Source organism: Epinephelus fuscoguttatus, linkage group LG16, assembly GCF_011397635.1.
Source record: "Epinephelus fuscoguttatus linkage group LG16, E.fuscoguttatus.final_Chr_v1".
Classification (NCBI taxonomy): domain Eukaryota; kingdom Metazoa; phylum Chordata; class Actinopteri; order Perciformes; family Serranidae; genus Epinephelus; species Epinephelus fuscoguttatus.
In genome coordinates this window covers 2,044,345-2,059,202 of record NC_064767.1, presented here as the reverse complement: position 1 = coordinate 2,059,202, position 14,858 = coordinate 2,044,345, and the positions used below count along the sequence as shown (strand labels likewise).

The 14,858-nt window shown below is 42.3% G+C and overlaps 1 protein-coding gene across 2 annotated transcripts in view; it reads left to right on the top strand.

Annotated features, from left to right (window-relative positions):
• The window catches only part of nckap1 (NCK-associated protein 1), a 51,700-nt gene that overhangs the window by 25,099 nt on the left and 11,743 nt on the right, over nucleotides 1-14,858 (top strand). For both annotated transcript variants that reach the window (XM_049600308.1, XM_049600311.1), the window contains exons 9-23: nucleotides 88-244; nucleotides 344-400; nucleotides 896-992; nucleotides 4,097-4,203; nucleotides 4,359-4,491; nucleotides 5,511-5,592; nucleotides 5,727-5,785; nucleotides 5,999-6,144; nucleotides 6,262-6,394; nucleotides 6,549-6,668; nucleotides 8,877-9,016; nucleotides 12,373-12,504; nucleotides 13,007-13,225; nucleotides 14,489-14,619; nucleotides 14,752-14,849. In XM_049600308.1, coding sequence (XP_049456265.1) covers nucleotides 88-244; nucleotides 344-400; nucleotides 896-992; nucleotides 4,097-4,203; nucleotides 4,359-4,491; nucleotides 5,511-5,592; nucleotides 5,727-5,785; nucleotides 5,999-6,144; nucleotides 6,262-6,394; nucleotides 6,549-6,668; nucleotides 8,877-9,016; nucleotides 12,373-12,504; nucleotides 13,007-13,225; nucleotides 14,489-14,619; nucleotides 14,752-14,849 — 1,811 coding nt within the window. The remainder of the gene's footprint in view (nucleotides 1-87; nucleotides 245-343; nucleotides 401-895; nucleotides 993-4,096; nucleotides 4,204-4,358; nucleotides 4,492-5,510; nucleotides 5,593-5,726; nucleotides 5,786-5,998; nucleotides 6,145-6,261; nucleotides 6,395-6,548; nucleotides 6,669-8,876; nucleotides 9,017-12,372; nucleotides 12,505-13,006; nucleotides 13,226-14,488; nucleotides 14,620-14,751; nucleotides 14,850-14,858) is intronic.

Genomic DNA, 14,858 nt, shown 5'->3' with positions numbered 1-14,858 from the left:
TCACTCATTCATCCAGTCATGTAAAACATTTATTTTCTGGCCTCTGAACTGCACTCAGTCACCTCTCCCTCTCTGTTCTCTCTCCAGTCGGTTTCATCCTGTGTCATGCGGTGCTGAACAGCGACGCAGCAGCGTTGTCTCTGTGGAAGCTGGCTCTGCAGAGCTCCACCTGCCTCTGTCTGTTCAGGGATGAGGTCTTCCACATCCACAAGGCTGCAGAGGACCTGTTTGTGAACATCAGAGGGTAAGAGCATGAGTGCGTTAGGATACACACGGGCAGACAAACTGATTTTAGTATGTCTTTGCTCTTTTAACACGTCCTCTCTGCTCGTGTGTTTTCCAGGTACAACAAACGCATCAATGACATCAGAGAGTGCAAGGAGCAGGCCCTGTCTCACGCGTACGTACATGATCTTTTCACTAATCCCTGTGTCGCATCCCAACTGGAATTTTCATCTAATTTTTCCTTTTTGTTCCTCGCATGCAAAACATATTTCACATATTATGATTTATTTCATATTCCCTGTTTCATCCGTTTATATTCCTGCTCTTTGTTCCTGCCTCCATCTTTAGCCATCAGTTCAGTGCCTCCAGCCTTTCGTCTCTCTCTCAGGGAGTCTCACACAGTAGCTTCACCTCTCTTTATCCCTCATTCAGTTTTTCTCTTCCCTTTTTATCCTCCCCTCTGTCTCATCTCTGCTTTTATCCTCATTACTTATTCCGTCTTCCCCTTTCATCTTCATTCTCATTCTTTCGCCGTCACTGTCGTCTGCTTACTTTTTGTCCTCTTGCAGGGTTGTCCTGAAAGTGTCAAAATACAATATAATCATGATGCTTGTGTGTTTTGATGCTTCGCTCTGACTCCCTCCGTCTCCCTCCCTCTGTCTGTCTGCAGAGGCTCCATGCACAGAGAGAGGCGCAAGTTCCTGCGATCGGCTCTGAAGGAGCTGGCCACCGTTTTAGCCGATCAGCCCGGACTGCTGGGCCCTAAGGTGAGACAGAACACCACCTTAAACAGTAAAACAGCATCTTAAATAACAAAAGATTCTGTTTAAGAGGAGTTTAATGAGCAGCACTAAATGAGCAACCTGGAGAAGTGCTGAACAAGACAGGGCAAGGCAAGTTTATTTATACAGCACATTTCTGCACCGAGGCGATTTAAAGAGCTCGACATAAAACACAGAGAGCATCAAGACAAAGTGCAAAAGACACACATTATAACGCCATTAAAGAGCAAGAGAATAGGAAATGAAATTAAAAACAAGACAGGTATAAAATACAGGAATAAAAGAAATGAATAAATATCTGATTTAAGAAAAGGCAGCAGCAAACAGAAAAGTCTTCAGTCTTGATTTTAAAGAAGTGAGTTGGTGCAGAGCTGCAGTTTTCTGGGAGTTTTTTCCAGATATGTGGAGCATAAAAACTAAACACTGCTTCTCCATGTTTAGGCTCGGCTCTGGGGACACAAAGCAGACCTGTCCCATAAGACCTGAGAGGTCTGGGTGGTTCATACTGTCGCAGAAACTGTCAAGTGTTTTATAAACCAACAGGAGTATTATGAAGCTGACGGACAGGAAGTCAGTGTAAAGACCTCTGAACTGGAGTGATGTGATCTACTTTGTTGGGCTAAGTAAGGACTCGAGGCAGCAGCGTTCAGAATCAGCTGTCTGATGGAGTTTTATGGAGACCTGTTAAGACACTTACAGAAGTCAAGTCTACTGGAAATAAAATAGCTCTAGTTTTCAGGTTTATGAACTGAAATATATAAAATCGCTTTACATGATGAAATAACAAAACATAAGTTATGTGGGTCACCTCTAAAGTGAAAGTTAGATAATCTGTAATTCAAAGTTAACTAATGTAGGACAGCTGTACTTCTTCACTAGGAGCATAGTAAGGTATAGAATAAATAATTATAGAATAAAATAACTCAATAGGAACACAAACAGCAACAATATATAAATAATATTAATAAAGGAAAAGGACAAACAAGACATTAAATTTACAGTGGGGGTACTACATGACAGACATCGTTACAAGTCCTTCATTGGATACTGTGTATTACATTTATTTTGTATTAGTGGTGGAGCAAAAAATCGATACAGCAGAGTATTTTGTGGCAACAGCAACAATATGTGGCAGTGTCTAAAAGTTGGCATTCACTCGCAGCAGCTGCTCCTCTCTGACCTGATCAGCTCTGAACAGTTCAATATGTCAATTATCCACCCGGCACAAACTGCTGCTGAGGGAGACAAAGAACTGACGGAGAGCTCGGCCTGCGCTGCATTCACGAACCCACAAAAACCTCAATTTAGAGAGGGGACACAGAATAATACACACAGGCATTTTAAAGAAAAACTTTGTCAGCTACCACCACATATACGCTCTTATTCTGTGGGAAACGCTGTACATATTAAGGTTGAGGGGGAAAATCAATACAGCACAGTATCGCGATATTTTTGTCATATAAATTATTAATATTACAAATAAAAATAATCTTTTGGTAGTTTAATAGAATAATACAATCAGGTGCTTTTTAAGTTCAAGTTTAAAGGGATAGTGCACCCAAAAATGTAAATTCAGTCATTATCTACTCACCCATATGCCGAGGGAGGCTCAGGTGAAGTTTTAGAGTCCTCACATCACTTGCAGAGATCCAAGCGGAGAGGAGGTAGCAACACAACTCCACCTAATGGAGGCTGACGGCGCCCCAGATTCAAACGTCCAAAAACACATCACTGAAACCACAAAATATCTCCATACTGCTCGTCCATAGTGATCCAAGTGTCCTGAAGCCCCGACATAAAAAGCTGTTTGGACAAACGTCACAGAGGTGCCCAGAGAGGCAGTCAGAACTACAGGCTACAATGAGGCTAAAAACAGAGTTCAAATGAGGTTTTTCCAAACGACTTTTTATGTTGGGGCTTCAGGACACTTGGATCACTACGGACGAGCAGTATGGAGATATTTTGTGGTTTCAATGATGTGTTTTTGGACGTTTGAATCTGGGGCGCCGTCAGCCTCCATTAGGTGGAGTTGTGTTGTTACCTCCTCTCCCCTTGGATCTCTGCAAGTGATGTGAGGACTCTAAAACTTCACCTGAGCCTCCCTCGGCATATGGGTGAGTAGATAATGGCTGAAGTTTCATTTTTGGGTGAACTATCCCTTTAAGGTTTTAAGTGAGATGAACAGACTGAAACTTAATTTTATTAGATAAAACAGATGTCGATAAAGTTTTGCTTTGAGAACAGAATTTACAGTTGAACAAAAGTTAATAAATTGCAATATATTTCATTGCAATACTCAGCATATTGTAAAATATTTAAAATTGATATTGTGTTGTGACTAAAGTATTGTAATAATATCGTATCAGGGAGTTTAAATGAGTTTCACTGCGGAGGTTGTAATGATGCCTCTCCAGTTACGTCCAACATAAAAGATAAATCTGTGTCCCTGAGATATTTTATAAATGCGCCCCAGATACATTAATCCATTCTTGTTTATCTTTGATTGTATATTTTCTAAAGGACATTTCCTTTAGCCGATGCCCAGTGCTTGGTCTCTGGGTGCTTTTCCATGTTAATGCAACAGATCCTTTGGGACGCGTCTATGAAAAATTATCTCACTGTGTTTTATTTTATGTCCCTTTGGTTAAATGCCAAGAACAAATAATAAATGTTCTTTTATTAAGACTCGGCTCTGCTCTGTGGGAGTGGCAGCTTAACTTAAAATACATCACCTTCCTAAAACACAATACCACCTTAAATAATTCAGCATAACCTTCTGAGTTTATCAGGGCAGACAGATTTTACCACCTTAAAAAGCCCTGTAGGTTCCCGTCCAGATGGAGACCCTTATAAATGTATAACAGAATGTATTTGCTAAGCCAGACTGGCTCTGTAAACATATTGCATCTTTGGTTCAGAGACTGTGAGGGAGCAGGCGCTGCCAACTGCCCGCGGTAATTTATCTTGGAATTATTTATCTTGGGGAATTTCTGACATTTCCATATCTCCCCCTTTTTCTTAAAAAAAAAAAAATGTGTTTCTCTACTTTCTCCATATTTCTCAATTTCTGCCTCTTTGGGTCCCACTAGGCGTTGTTCGTGTTCATGGCGCTGTCGTTTGCCCGTGACGAGATCATCTGGCTGCTCCGACACGCTGACAACATCCAGAAGAAAAGCACAGATGACTTCATAGACAAGTATGTAAACACACACACCTGCCTGAACACACACATTAACACAAACACGCGCATGTTCACACTGACAGTAACACAATCACTGCGCCCACCGCTTGTGCTGCTTCAGTTCCAGATGTGTTGATGTGTGTGTGTGTGTGTGTGTGTGTGTTTTACAGGCACATAGCAGAGTTGATCTTCTACATGGAGGAGCTCAGAGCTCATGTCAGGAAGTACGGCCCTGTGATGCAGCGATACTACGTCCAGTATCTGTCCGGGTTTGATGCTGTGGTGCTGAATGAACTGGTGCAGGTATGAACACATGAACACTCTGAAGAGCTTTGAAAATGTACACACGTAATAACTCCTGCACTAAATCTGAATACAGGGTGAGATACAGGGCTTCTACAAAGGCTGCCCCCTCTGAACGTCAGAGATTTAAATCTTCAAAGACCCCTCAAGCAGGATTTATACTTCTGCATTTGCGAATTGACGCCGTAACGTAACTACATATCACGGTTATGCAGACCTTTGCTGCCATTTTTGCCGCCTCCTCCTAAACTGTAGGTCCAATTTATACCAAACCTTCTGTGGATCATCACTGGACCAAGTTTATCAAAAGTTACAAAAAGCTTGTTGATACCTCATCGTGTTTAAAAAATGTTGACCGATGAACTTTAGAGGAGGTGTGGTTCAGGAAATGACTCCATAACCTTCGGGCCAATCATCACAAACCTTGTAAGCAGTGTCTTCAGAGGAACCGTGATCATATCCTGAAAGTTTCATTCAAAGTGGCCACAAGGGGGCACCACAAACGCAAACAGGTATGGGATAATACAAATCAGACTACAAGTCAAAAATTGATTGTCCAATCATTACAAAACACCTAGAATATGTTGAATAATAATGATGAACCAAGTGTGTTATATAATTTTGTAATCGGTCACCACCACTTCCAAACAGGCGCAATGGCCTTTCACAAAAGTTGACCAATAGGAAGCCACTGTGCTTCCAAAGAAGAGCGCGGCCCGGTAGAGATTTGGACATGAATGAATGAGCAGCTGTCTGATTGTCATAAAACCTGTTGCTAATCTTTAATGCAGGCGTCCTGAACTGTCAAAGGTCTTAACTCTACACAGCTTTCAGCTTTTAGAGGTCCAGGCTCTGTGATAAACAGAATATGGTCTTATCTTCGGTCGAAACCTGTGGAGATAAAACATCACATTTTGAGTCTTGTTTGAAAGAATTAAAGGCTGGCTGTTAGAAGACAGATCTGTTCCACACTGCTGTTGACTTTCTAACCAGTTTTCTGTCCTGTCTTTATCTCCTAGAACCTGTCTGTGTGTCCAGAGGACGAGTCTATAATCATGTCTTCATTTGTCAACACTATGACCTCCCTCAGTGTCAAACAAGGTAACACATCACTTCTGTAAAACATAGAGGAGGAGGAGTGATAACAGGAGAGTAGAGCAACACAGTGGCAGTGTCGTTTAAGTTTAGTTGATGATGTGTAATTGTGAGTGAATCGTTGTGCTTCTGTGTTCCAGTGGAGGATGGAGAGGTGTTTGACTTCAGAGGCATGAGACTGGACTGGTTCAGACTGCAGGTATGCTCACAAATCAAGTGCTTTAATTATTAAAACACATTTATCTAAAGCTCGGGGCGATGCTCGTCCCAGGGAATATTTGGTTTCAAGACTGCTGAACACAGTCTCCGCTGAATGTTTTTAATTTTGCGTAAAGCAGAGAACAACACTGCTGATCAAAACAAGAATACCTCATTAATTAAAATACTTTGTCTGACTGTTTCCCCTGTGTAGGCCTACACCAGTGTCTCTAAAGCCAGTCTGGGTATCGCCGATCACAAGGAGCTGGGTAAAATGATGAACACCATCATCTTCCACACAAAGATGGTGGACTCTCTGGTGGAGATGCTGGTGGAGACGTCCGACCTGTCCATTTTCTGGTGAGACATACCTCAGATGTTTTAATGTATTTGATGTAAAGGAAGTGTGTGTGTATATCCCCCATTTCCTTTGTCTCCTGTGTGTGTGTGTGTGTGTGTGTGTGTGTGTGTGTGTAGCTTCTACAGCCGTGCATTCGAGAAGATGTTCCAGCAGTGCTTGGAGCTTCCCTCCCAGAGCCGACACTCCATCTGCTTCCCTCTGCTCTGCACACACTTCATGTCCTGTACACACGAGCTCTGTCCCGAGGAGGTAAATAAATACACACACACACACACACTCGCACAGATGAGAAACACGTAAAACGCACTCACAAGAATAGCTGCAGTTCAGTAACTGCTGTTAAATTATGTTTATTTCACATTAATGACCTTTCTTTAAGGTTTTTGCTCCTCTTCCTCTGCAGCGTCACCACATAGGGGATCGGAGCCTGTCATTGTGTAACATGTTCCTGGATGAGATGGCCAAACAGGCCAGAAACTTGATCACTGACATCTGCACTGAACAGTGTACACTCAGCGATCAGGTAGGAACACACACACACACACACACACACACACACACACACACACACACCCACACGGGCAGCAAATTAAAGGAATAGTTTGACAAGAAAAGGAGTCAGATAATTGTAACAACTGACAACCTTTAACTTCTGAGCAGTACGAACATCAGGAGTGTTCACGGGATTCTTCATAACACTTGAGAAACACATAACCTTATTTTTATCAGCGTATAAACCAGCTTAAGTTGTGAAAGCTGAATCTGGATGACGTTAAAGGCAGTCTGCAGTTTGGCCACAGTGCTGTGAAGGATGAGCCGGCACATTATATCACAGCGTCATCGGCATAAAAATGAACATTGGCACCAACCGCATTTTGACAAAGACTATTTATATGAATTGAAAATAACAGCGGACCTAACACTGAACCCTGGGGTACACCATTACAAATGTTGAGCCAGTTAGGGTTGAGCCCATCAAACTGAACACTCAGAAGACCTCTCTGAGAGGTCATTCTCAATCCAGCCCACAGCCTGGTCAGATATATCAGTCCTAGTCAACATCTGTATCAAAATAAGATGGTCGACAGTATCAGAAGCTTTGGACAGGTCAGTAAATAGAGCTGCACAGCTCTGCTTCATGTCCAAAATGCCAATAACATTGTTCACCACATTCATAGTTGCAGTTATGTTGCTTTCTGAAGCCAGACTGATGTTGGCATAGAGCTGCATTATTACATAGAAACACCCAAATTCATTCTCTGTTTATGACAAAACTTCACTAAAATGTGTAACAGGATAAAACGATGGAAGTGATGACATTTTGTATCCAAAAGGTCAAAGGTCAACTTTACTTTGACATCATAATGTTCTGCAGAAACAATGCAGAATGTTGAAACTGTGCTGATTGTATAGATCGTGTGTGTGTGTGAAGCATCAGTGTTTTCACAGACATGGATGGAAACTGTCAGAGAACCCGGAGTGGTTCATGGAGGCAAAAAACTGCGAAGCGGTAATTCTAGATTTCCCAGCATCTCACTGTTGGCTCTTTTCCGGTTGAGAATTACGGAGGCTGCTGTGGCAATTACATGTGAAAGTTTTGACAGCATTTTGGGAGCAGCAGGCTCATCTTGCCACACAGCATGGAGACCTGCTTACAGAAAGAATGAGCTCAAATCCATCAGAAGAGGGAAACCTCAAAAGATGATGAGATGGATGATGTGCGGCAGAATCAGTTCAGTTTATTTAACTCACATTTATTTTGAAAAAGGCAAGTAAACAGGGTACATCAGCAGTTGTGCTGTGTAGTGTTTCTGTGAACATCATACTCGCGGGTTAATGTCTGTAAGTCTGAGGAAAATACAGACTTTCTGACCCCATGCAAATGCAGCACACCAAACTATTAGGAAGCTCACAAATTAACACTTCATATCTCGTTTGTGTAATCCAGACAAAATTCAAAGTGCTAAAGCGACTGTTCTGTGCTCGACTATTCCTTGGCTCTGAGCAGTTGCCAGGCAACCAGCGGACACTTCGACCATTTCTGGGCCAGGACCAATAACTTTCTGGAGGGTCGTATCGATCAGATATGAGAGTGGTATCGATCTTCTCATCTGTCTGCCAGGAACCGAATGAGTGCATCTCGCAAAGTGTCAAACTATTCCTTTAAGAACGAACTCCTCGAGAGCACAGCGCTCTGGATTTTAATCTGTCAGAACAGCCATCACATGTCCTGATGCGTCGAGAGCTAAATACACATCCTTGTGTTGTCAGTAGTACGTCATAATTTGAAGCAGCTGTAGAAACAAATTTCAAACATTTCCCCAGTTATCAGGACGAAGAGCTGTTAAAAGTGTAAACAGCTTTTCAACAAAGCGCCACTGCACTGATGAAGTCCTCAAAGTTTTCTTACGCTCACAAACTTCCTGATATCACAAGATGGCAGAGCAGCAAGCCAGAAACAACTGTCCATTTGCATAATATTACATGCTGTCACGTTAATGTTGTGAGTCCTCTCTTGATGCATGTTTTTAAAAGCTTTTCAAATTGATCTCTGTCAGTCTGCTACTTTTTTTTCTTAAAAAGTCACCGTTCTAAGAACATCAGCCGGGCCGTGAATAATCGGTCCGTCTCCATCTGCCTTTCCTTCCCTCTGTCTCTTGTTTATCCCTGCCTGTCTCTTTCTGTCTCTCTCCGCCGTCTGGCTAATCTTCTCCTACTCTCCTCTCCATAGCTGCTTCCTAAGCACTGTGCGAAAACCATCAGCCAGGCCGTGAACAAGAAGAGCAAGAAGGCGACGGGGAAGAAGGGAGAGCCGGAGAGGGAGAAGCCGGGAGTGGAGAGCATGAGGAAGAACAGACTACTGGTCACCAAGTCAGTGGAAGAAACAGACTCCATCTCCTTTCTCCTCTCTCTCTTTTTCAAATCTCTTGTTTTTTGTCTTCTGTTGATAAGTTATAACTTATGATGTCATAATTATTAATAACAGATTAATAGCCTTGTTTTTGTTGTTGCTTTGACTCAGTTCCCATTAACACCATTAACCATCCATCTTTGTTCCTGCAGTAGTAATGGCAGCAGTGATATAAAGCTGTGTATCCTCACATAAACTGTTATCATCGTTTCCCATATGTGTTCATAACAGTCAGCTGAACTTTAAAGCCTAGTTGAGATAATTCAAAAGCTGCAGTGATCACTGTAACTTGGTTAAAGGAACAACATAAGTACAGTAACCACAATGTTAACGATTCACAACCAGACAACCAGTTGGCTCCTGGGTCAGGGTCACTCACTGGGCCCAGTTTTAGAACAATAGAGTATTAAATATCTGGCAAAGTATACAAGATAGAAGTGCTTTCAAGGAGCAGAAGCAGAAACCAGTGCCTAATGGAGTAACAATAGGAGTATGTTACTAAAATGAACTAAAACACAAATAAAAAACATTAAAAATGTAACTGGAATAATGTCCACTTCAGTAATTATCCTCTTTGTCCAACTTAAAACGTTCTTCCTTGATCCAAGCGAGGAAATAAATCTTCAGTGTCCATCCTTCTAAATGCAAAAATACAAACCTGGAATAAACAACGCACTGCAAAAAAGAAAAGTATCCACAAAAAGAAATCAAACTCTCCAGTGTGGAATCAGGAAAAGAAACAATCAGGTCCTAACTTGTTAGTTTGCTCAGTCTTTACGGTCCCTCACACACACTGGTCGTGCTCCTGCTCCCATCATAGGGGCCGTACGCATGCCGCGTCTTTCACCACCTGCAAAACATGAGGTTGAGCGCTACTCTTGAGCCAGCTTCCAAGGACGTGGAGGCAGGTTGCGTCTGAGGTTGCTAAGCGACCATAAGCAGCACCATATCATAGCCTACTTATCAGAAATCCTGAGTGCAGAGCTGATCATCTTCCAGGGGCTGTTTAAGTGTGAATTAGGCCAAAAATATTATCAGTGGGACACGATGTAAAGCTCTGACAGCTCTACATTAACATGATCAGCTTCTTCTTCATATTTATCACAGACTGATATTTACAGATGATGTCACATGACATGCGGTGAAGCCATCGTGCCCTGAAAAACAGATGCACAGGAACATGTCGCTGTGGGGTTTGAGGCCACCTGCCGCGCACCTATATTGAAAACAATAAGCTCGAGGGCACAAAAAAACCTTAGCATGTGTACAGCCCCTTATGTGTGTAACTAGGGCTGGGCGATATGGCAGAAATTGTGATCACGATATATTTTTTCATATTGATCGATGTTGATTTTTATCACGATGAAAATGTAGTTTTTGCTGATTCTGCCAGTTCGGGGAGCATCCTGATTGGAACTGGAAGAAACAAGAGATTCACTGAAACTTAACAATAAAAGTTTAATAACATAAAACACTAAATAATATGCCTTTCCAATATTGAGAACAAAATGTTTTTAAGGTCTTCATGCAGACATAGGACTCACATTACACTCTCACATTGTATGAATGAATTGCCCTCCACTGGTCAAGAGAGCAGCAGGGCCCACAACTGGCAAAAGAAAATTGAGAGCAGCACTCTTAAGCTTTTACAGAATCATATAAGTATGTTTCCAAACAAAGTGAATAGTCAGTTTTCACCATATTTTACATTTTTTGATTTTGTAAACAACGTATTTAAACAACTTAAAAATCACTTATTAAATAATAATAACCTCAAATGTCTGTTGAGGCAGTACAAAAATAAACTAAGTAAAAATGTGGGGCATACCCTCTGTGGCTGCAAAACACGAATGGATAGACTGTTGTTTTGCTAAGCTCCCGCTAGCGATGCTAACAGCAGACGAAGGGGTCTTGCTAGGCTGTGTGTGTGGAGCCGGGGCAACTTGAGACCGCATAGTTAGACTCTCTGTGTGGTCACTGGGATGGTGCCGTCTCAGGTGATTGAAAAGGTTTGTGGTGTTTCCCGACCTGGTTTGTACCAACCGCCGGGATATTTTGCAGACCAGCTTCATCTGCTCCTCGTCACTTTTGAGGTATCCAAACCACTTCCACACAACTGACGTCGCGTTACCCCCTTTTTTTTTTCAACAATATCTCCGGTTCTGGATGATATAGTGATGTCTTCATGTTCTGCATTATTTTCGCCGTCCTCGACTTCAGTTTCACTCATTTTTTCTCTTTTTTCCAACTTCTCTCTTCAACTTCTCTGTTTACCTCCTGTTACAACTGTAGCTACGCTTACAATGAGAAGTGGGTGTATCCTGCCTGCATGGCATACGGTTGCCGGCAGACTCTGATATGCTGTTGTTGCACTTACTTTTGCTGTATGATATCGATTCAAAACATCCCATGCTGATAATTGAGATTGATCAAAATTTTATCGCGACCCCGAATTGAGATCGTATGAATCCCCAGTCGTACTTGTAACCCACCACAGGAGATTTAAAAAGTAGCTGTTAGCAGTTAGCGGCTAACTAAATGAAGAACAGCGACCATAAATGTCAGCAATAATAAGACAATAAGATTCTGGTGCTCTTTGCCCTCAGCGCAGAGCACGAGCTGCCATATAACATGAACAGTAAATGATTTTTACTGCCATGTTGATGCCATGATTATTGTTTAGACAGCGCTGCCAACATGTGTTTTATATGTCACACAAGAGGCCGTCACTGTTGTGATACATGTCACGCCTGTCACAACTCTTTTTATTCCACAAAGCTGTGATGCAGTGTATGATCACACACTGGAGGGGAGCGATGCTGCCGTCATTTAGTTCTGTGTAAAAATGCAAAGGCAGCATGAAGAAGGGACTGTGCAGCGGCCCTGTAACGCGGTGTGTGTTTAAAAAAGGCTACAAAGACGCACACTGGGGGGTTTATACATTTGAGTGTCATAGTGTCAGAAACCTACATCGAAAAACGTTTTTTGAAGGACTTGGTAAAATAATATCTTGGCGCTAAAACGCACTGATCAGACTGAACTGTAAATGTTGAGATTTGAATGCATGAGGAACGATACAGTGAAGCTACAGAACGACACAATAGACCTCAGAGAAACAACAAACAATCCACCTGTGTTTTAACAAGTGGAGTTTTTTACATTGTTACGAACATCTATCTGCACCGCCTCCATTTTTAGTGTTCTTGTTAAGTTCCACTTTGTTTATCTTCTCTTTGTCTCTGCTGTATTTTGTAAAAGTTTCCTCAGATCTTATTGAGTCCTCATATTGATATTGGTGTTTGCTTTCTTCCCCCAGTCTGGATAAACTCCACACAGCGTTATCTGAACTCTGCTTCTCCATCAACTACGTTCCCAACCTGGCGGTGTGGGAGCACACGTTCACACCCAGAGAGTACCTCACCTCGCACCTGGAGATCCGATTTACCAAGTAAACATAAACACACACAGATGAAACACACAGACTCACTGTTGAAGCTTATTTTCTGACACAAAAAAGATGAGCTGCTGCGCTCTTTCATCTGTCTTTTTATGTTGATGAAATCATTGTAGCGTTCTACGCCGTCATTGTTACAGAGCGTCGTCAGCAAGCAGTGTAAAGGTCAGAGTAGGTGTTTAAAAACAGCTATAGAAGCAGATTATTTGAACATGTACGATAAGAAAAGAAATACGATCTCAAGAAAGGGGCATCTGCAAAAGATTTACAACATCAGACAAGAGGAGACTGTTTAGTTTTTCTTGTTAAACATAAGAGCAATGTGTGCTGCGTTTGCTTCACTCACAGAAACAGAGTCTCACTTTGCATTTCAATACAATTTATCCTCTGCAGGTTTTTTGTGCTGGAGTTTTGGGGGTTTTCAATGATCCTGTACTAAACTGACCGTCATTCCAACATGTTTTTTAATAAATCTCTACACTCGCTCCGTCTGTAGGTCTATAGTGGGCATGACCATGTACAACCAGGCTACTCAGGAGATAGCCAAGCCCAGCGAGCTGCTGACCAGCGTCCGGGCCTACATGACAGTGCTTCAGTCCATAGAGAACTACGTCACCATCGACATCACCCGAGTCTTCAACAATGTCCTCCTGCAGCAGACGCAGCACCTGGACAGTCACGGGGAGCCCACCATCACCAGTCTGTACACAAACTGGTACGTTCGCCGGAGCCCTGTGTGTGTGTGAGAGTGAAATGTGCAACATACTGACTGGAGTGATAAAATATCAGACTGTGAAGAGGAATGGATTAGTGGCATTTCATAAAAACATACAGGGAATTACTGATTGTATTTGTGCAGGCTGTGCCCGTATTACATTAATAATCTAATACTGTGGAGTCAAACAGCTCCTCCTCCAGTCTGTGTCCACAGATTGCCAGTTTTTAGAAACTCTTTTATCACGAGCACCAATAAAACAAAGTCCTCTCATGTTTAATGCTGCACAGAAGGAGATCATTATTTATGTCGCAGGTTCATGACTGTATGTTTGTGTATATTTGTCTTTTTTCTCTCTTTAATCTGGAGGATGAGTTCAGCAGAGGAAGTTACAGAGTCTTTACATTTCTGTCATCACCGTTATTCAAAGTGGAAAAAGAGTTTTTTTGCTTTACTTTATCACAATGAAGTAGATGTTCATTGCACAGAGTGATAGCTGTAGAACAATGACACCATCTGTGTTTAGATTGGTTCCCTATGAAGGCGGATTTATACGTGTGTGTCAGCTCTCTGCAGAGAGGTGGTGTGTGTGTGTGTGTGTGTCACTCTGCAGTTGCACCTATAAAACACTAGTTGATGGCGGGGTTTCGGTGAAGTGCTGTAAAGTTTAGTTGATTCAAAACAAACATTAAACACACATTAAACATGGCTTAATAGAGATAGTGTCAAACACAAATCAGCTTCACTATAACTCGCAGCATTCACAGACAAACACACAAATACAACATGCTAACGTTATTAGCACAAGCCTATGGCATTTTACATTGTATAAATTAGCCTAGCAGCTAGCAGAGATTTGCTCTGCTCATTTTTCAGCCAGGATAAATCACACACAGTGTGTGGAGGCTTTATTGTCTTCACAATTTATTGTTTCTTACCTGTGAAATTAAAGTAAATCAAAGCTTTGTTTCCACTGAGGGAAATGGTTTCAGCTTACAGAGACAGACAGGAGGTCTGCGTCACTGCGACGTGGAGTTACATTTCTGGGGAGGTGCACGTCAGGCTACGGCGATGATTAGAGTGTAAAACGCACACAAGCCTCACTTTCACTGTGCAGGTCTGTCTGCCACTGGGTACGATCTCCCTGGAAAATGAAGGCTCCATTTACAGCACAAAGAAAGTGTCAGTCAAAGCATTCAATTTGAAATTCATTAGTGGTTTTAAAATAACGCTGATACTGTGTGTGTGTGTGTGTGTGTGTAGGTACCTGGAGACGTTGCTCCGTCAGGTCAGCAACGGACACATCGCCTACTTCCCCGCCATGAAGGCCTTCGTCAACCTGCCCACAGAGAACGAGCTGACCTTCAACGCTGAGGAATACTCCGACATCTCTGGTACCAGCCTGCACGCTCACTGTCTCATGTGTTCACTCTTCATACCCGCTGACCGTTCTTGGTTCGACTCATCTTAGATTCTGTTGAGCTGTGTTTGTAGCAACATTTGTGTTTATTTGTGTGTTTTCACAGAGATGCGTTCACTGTCGGAGCTGTTGGGGCCGTACGGTATGAAGTTCCTCAGTGAGAGTCTGATGTGGCACATCTCTTCACAGGTCGCTGAGCTGAAGGTATAGACA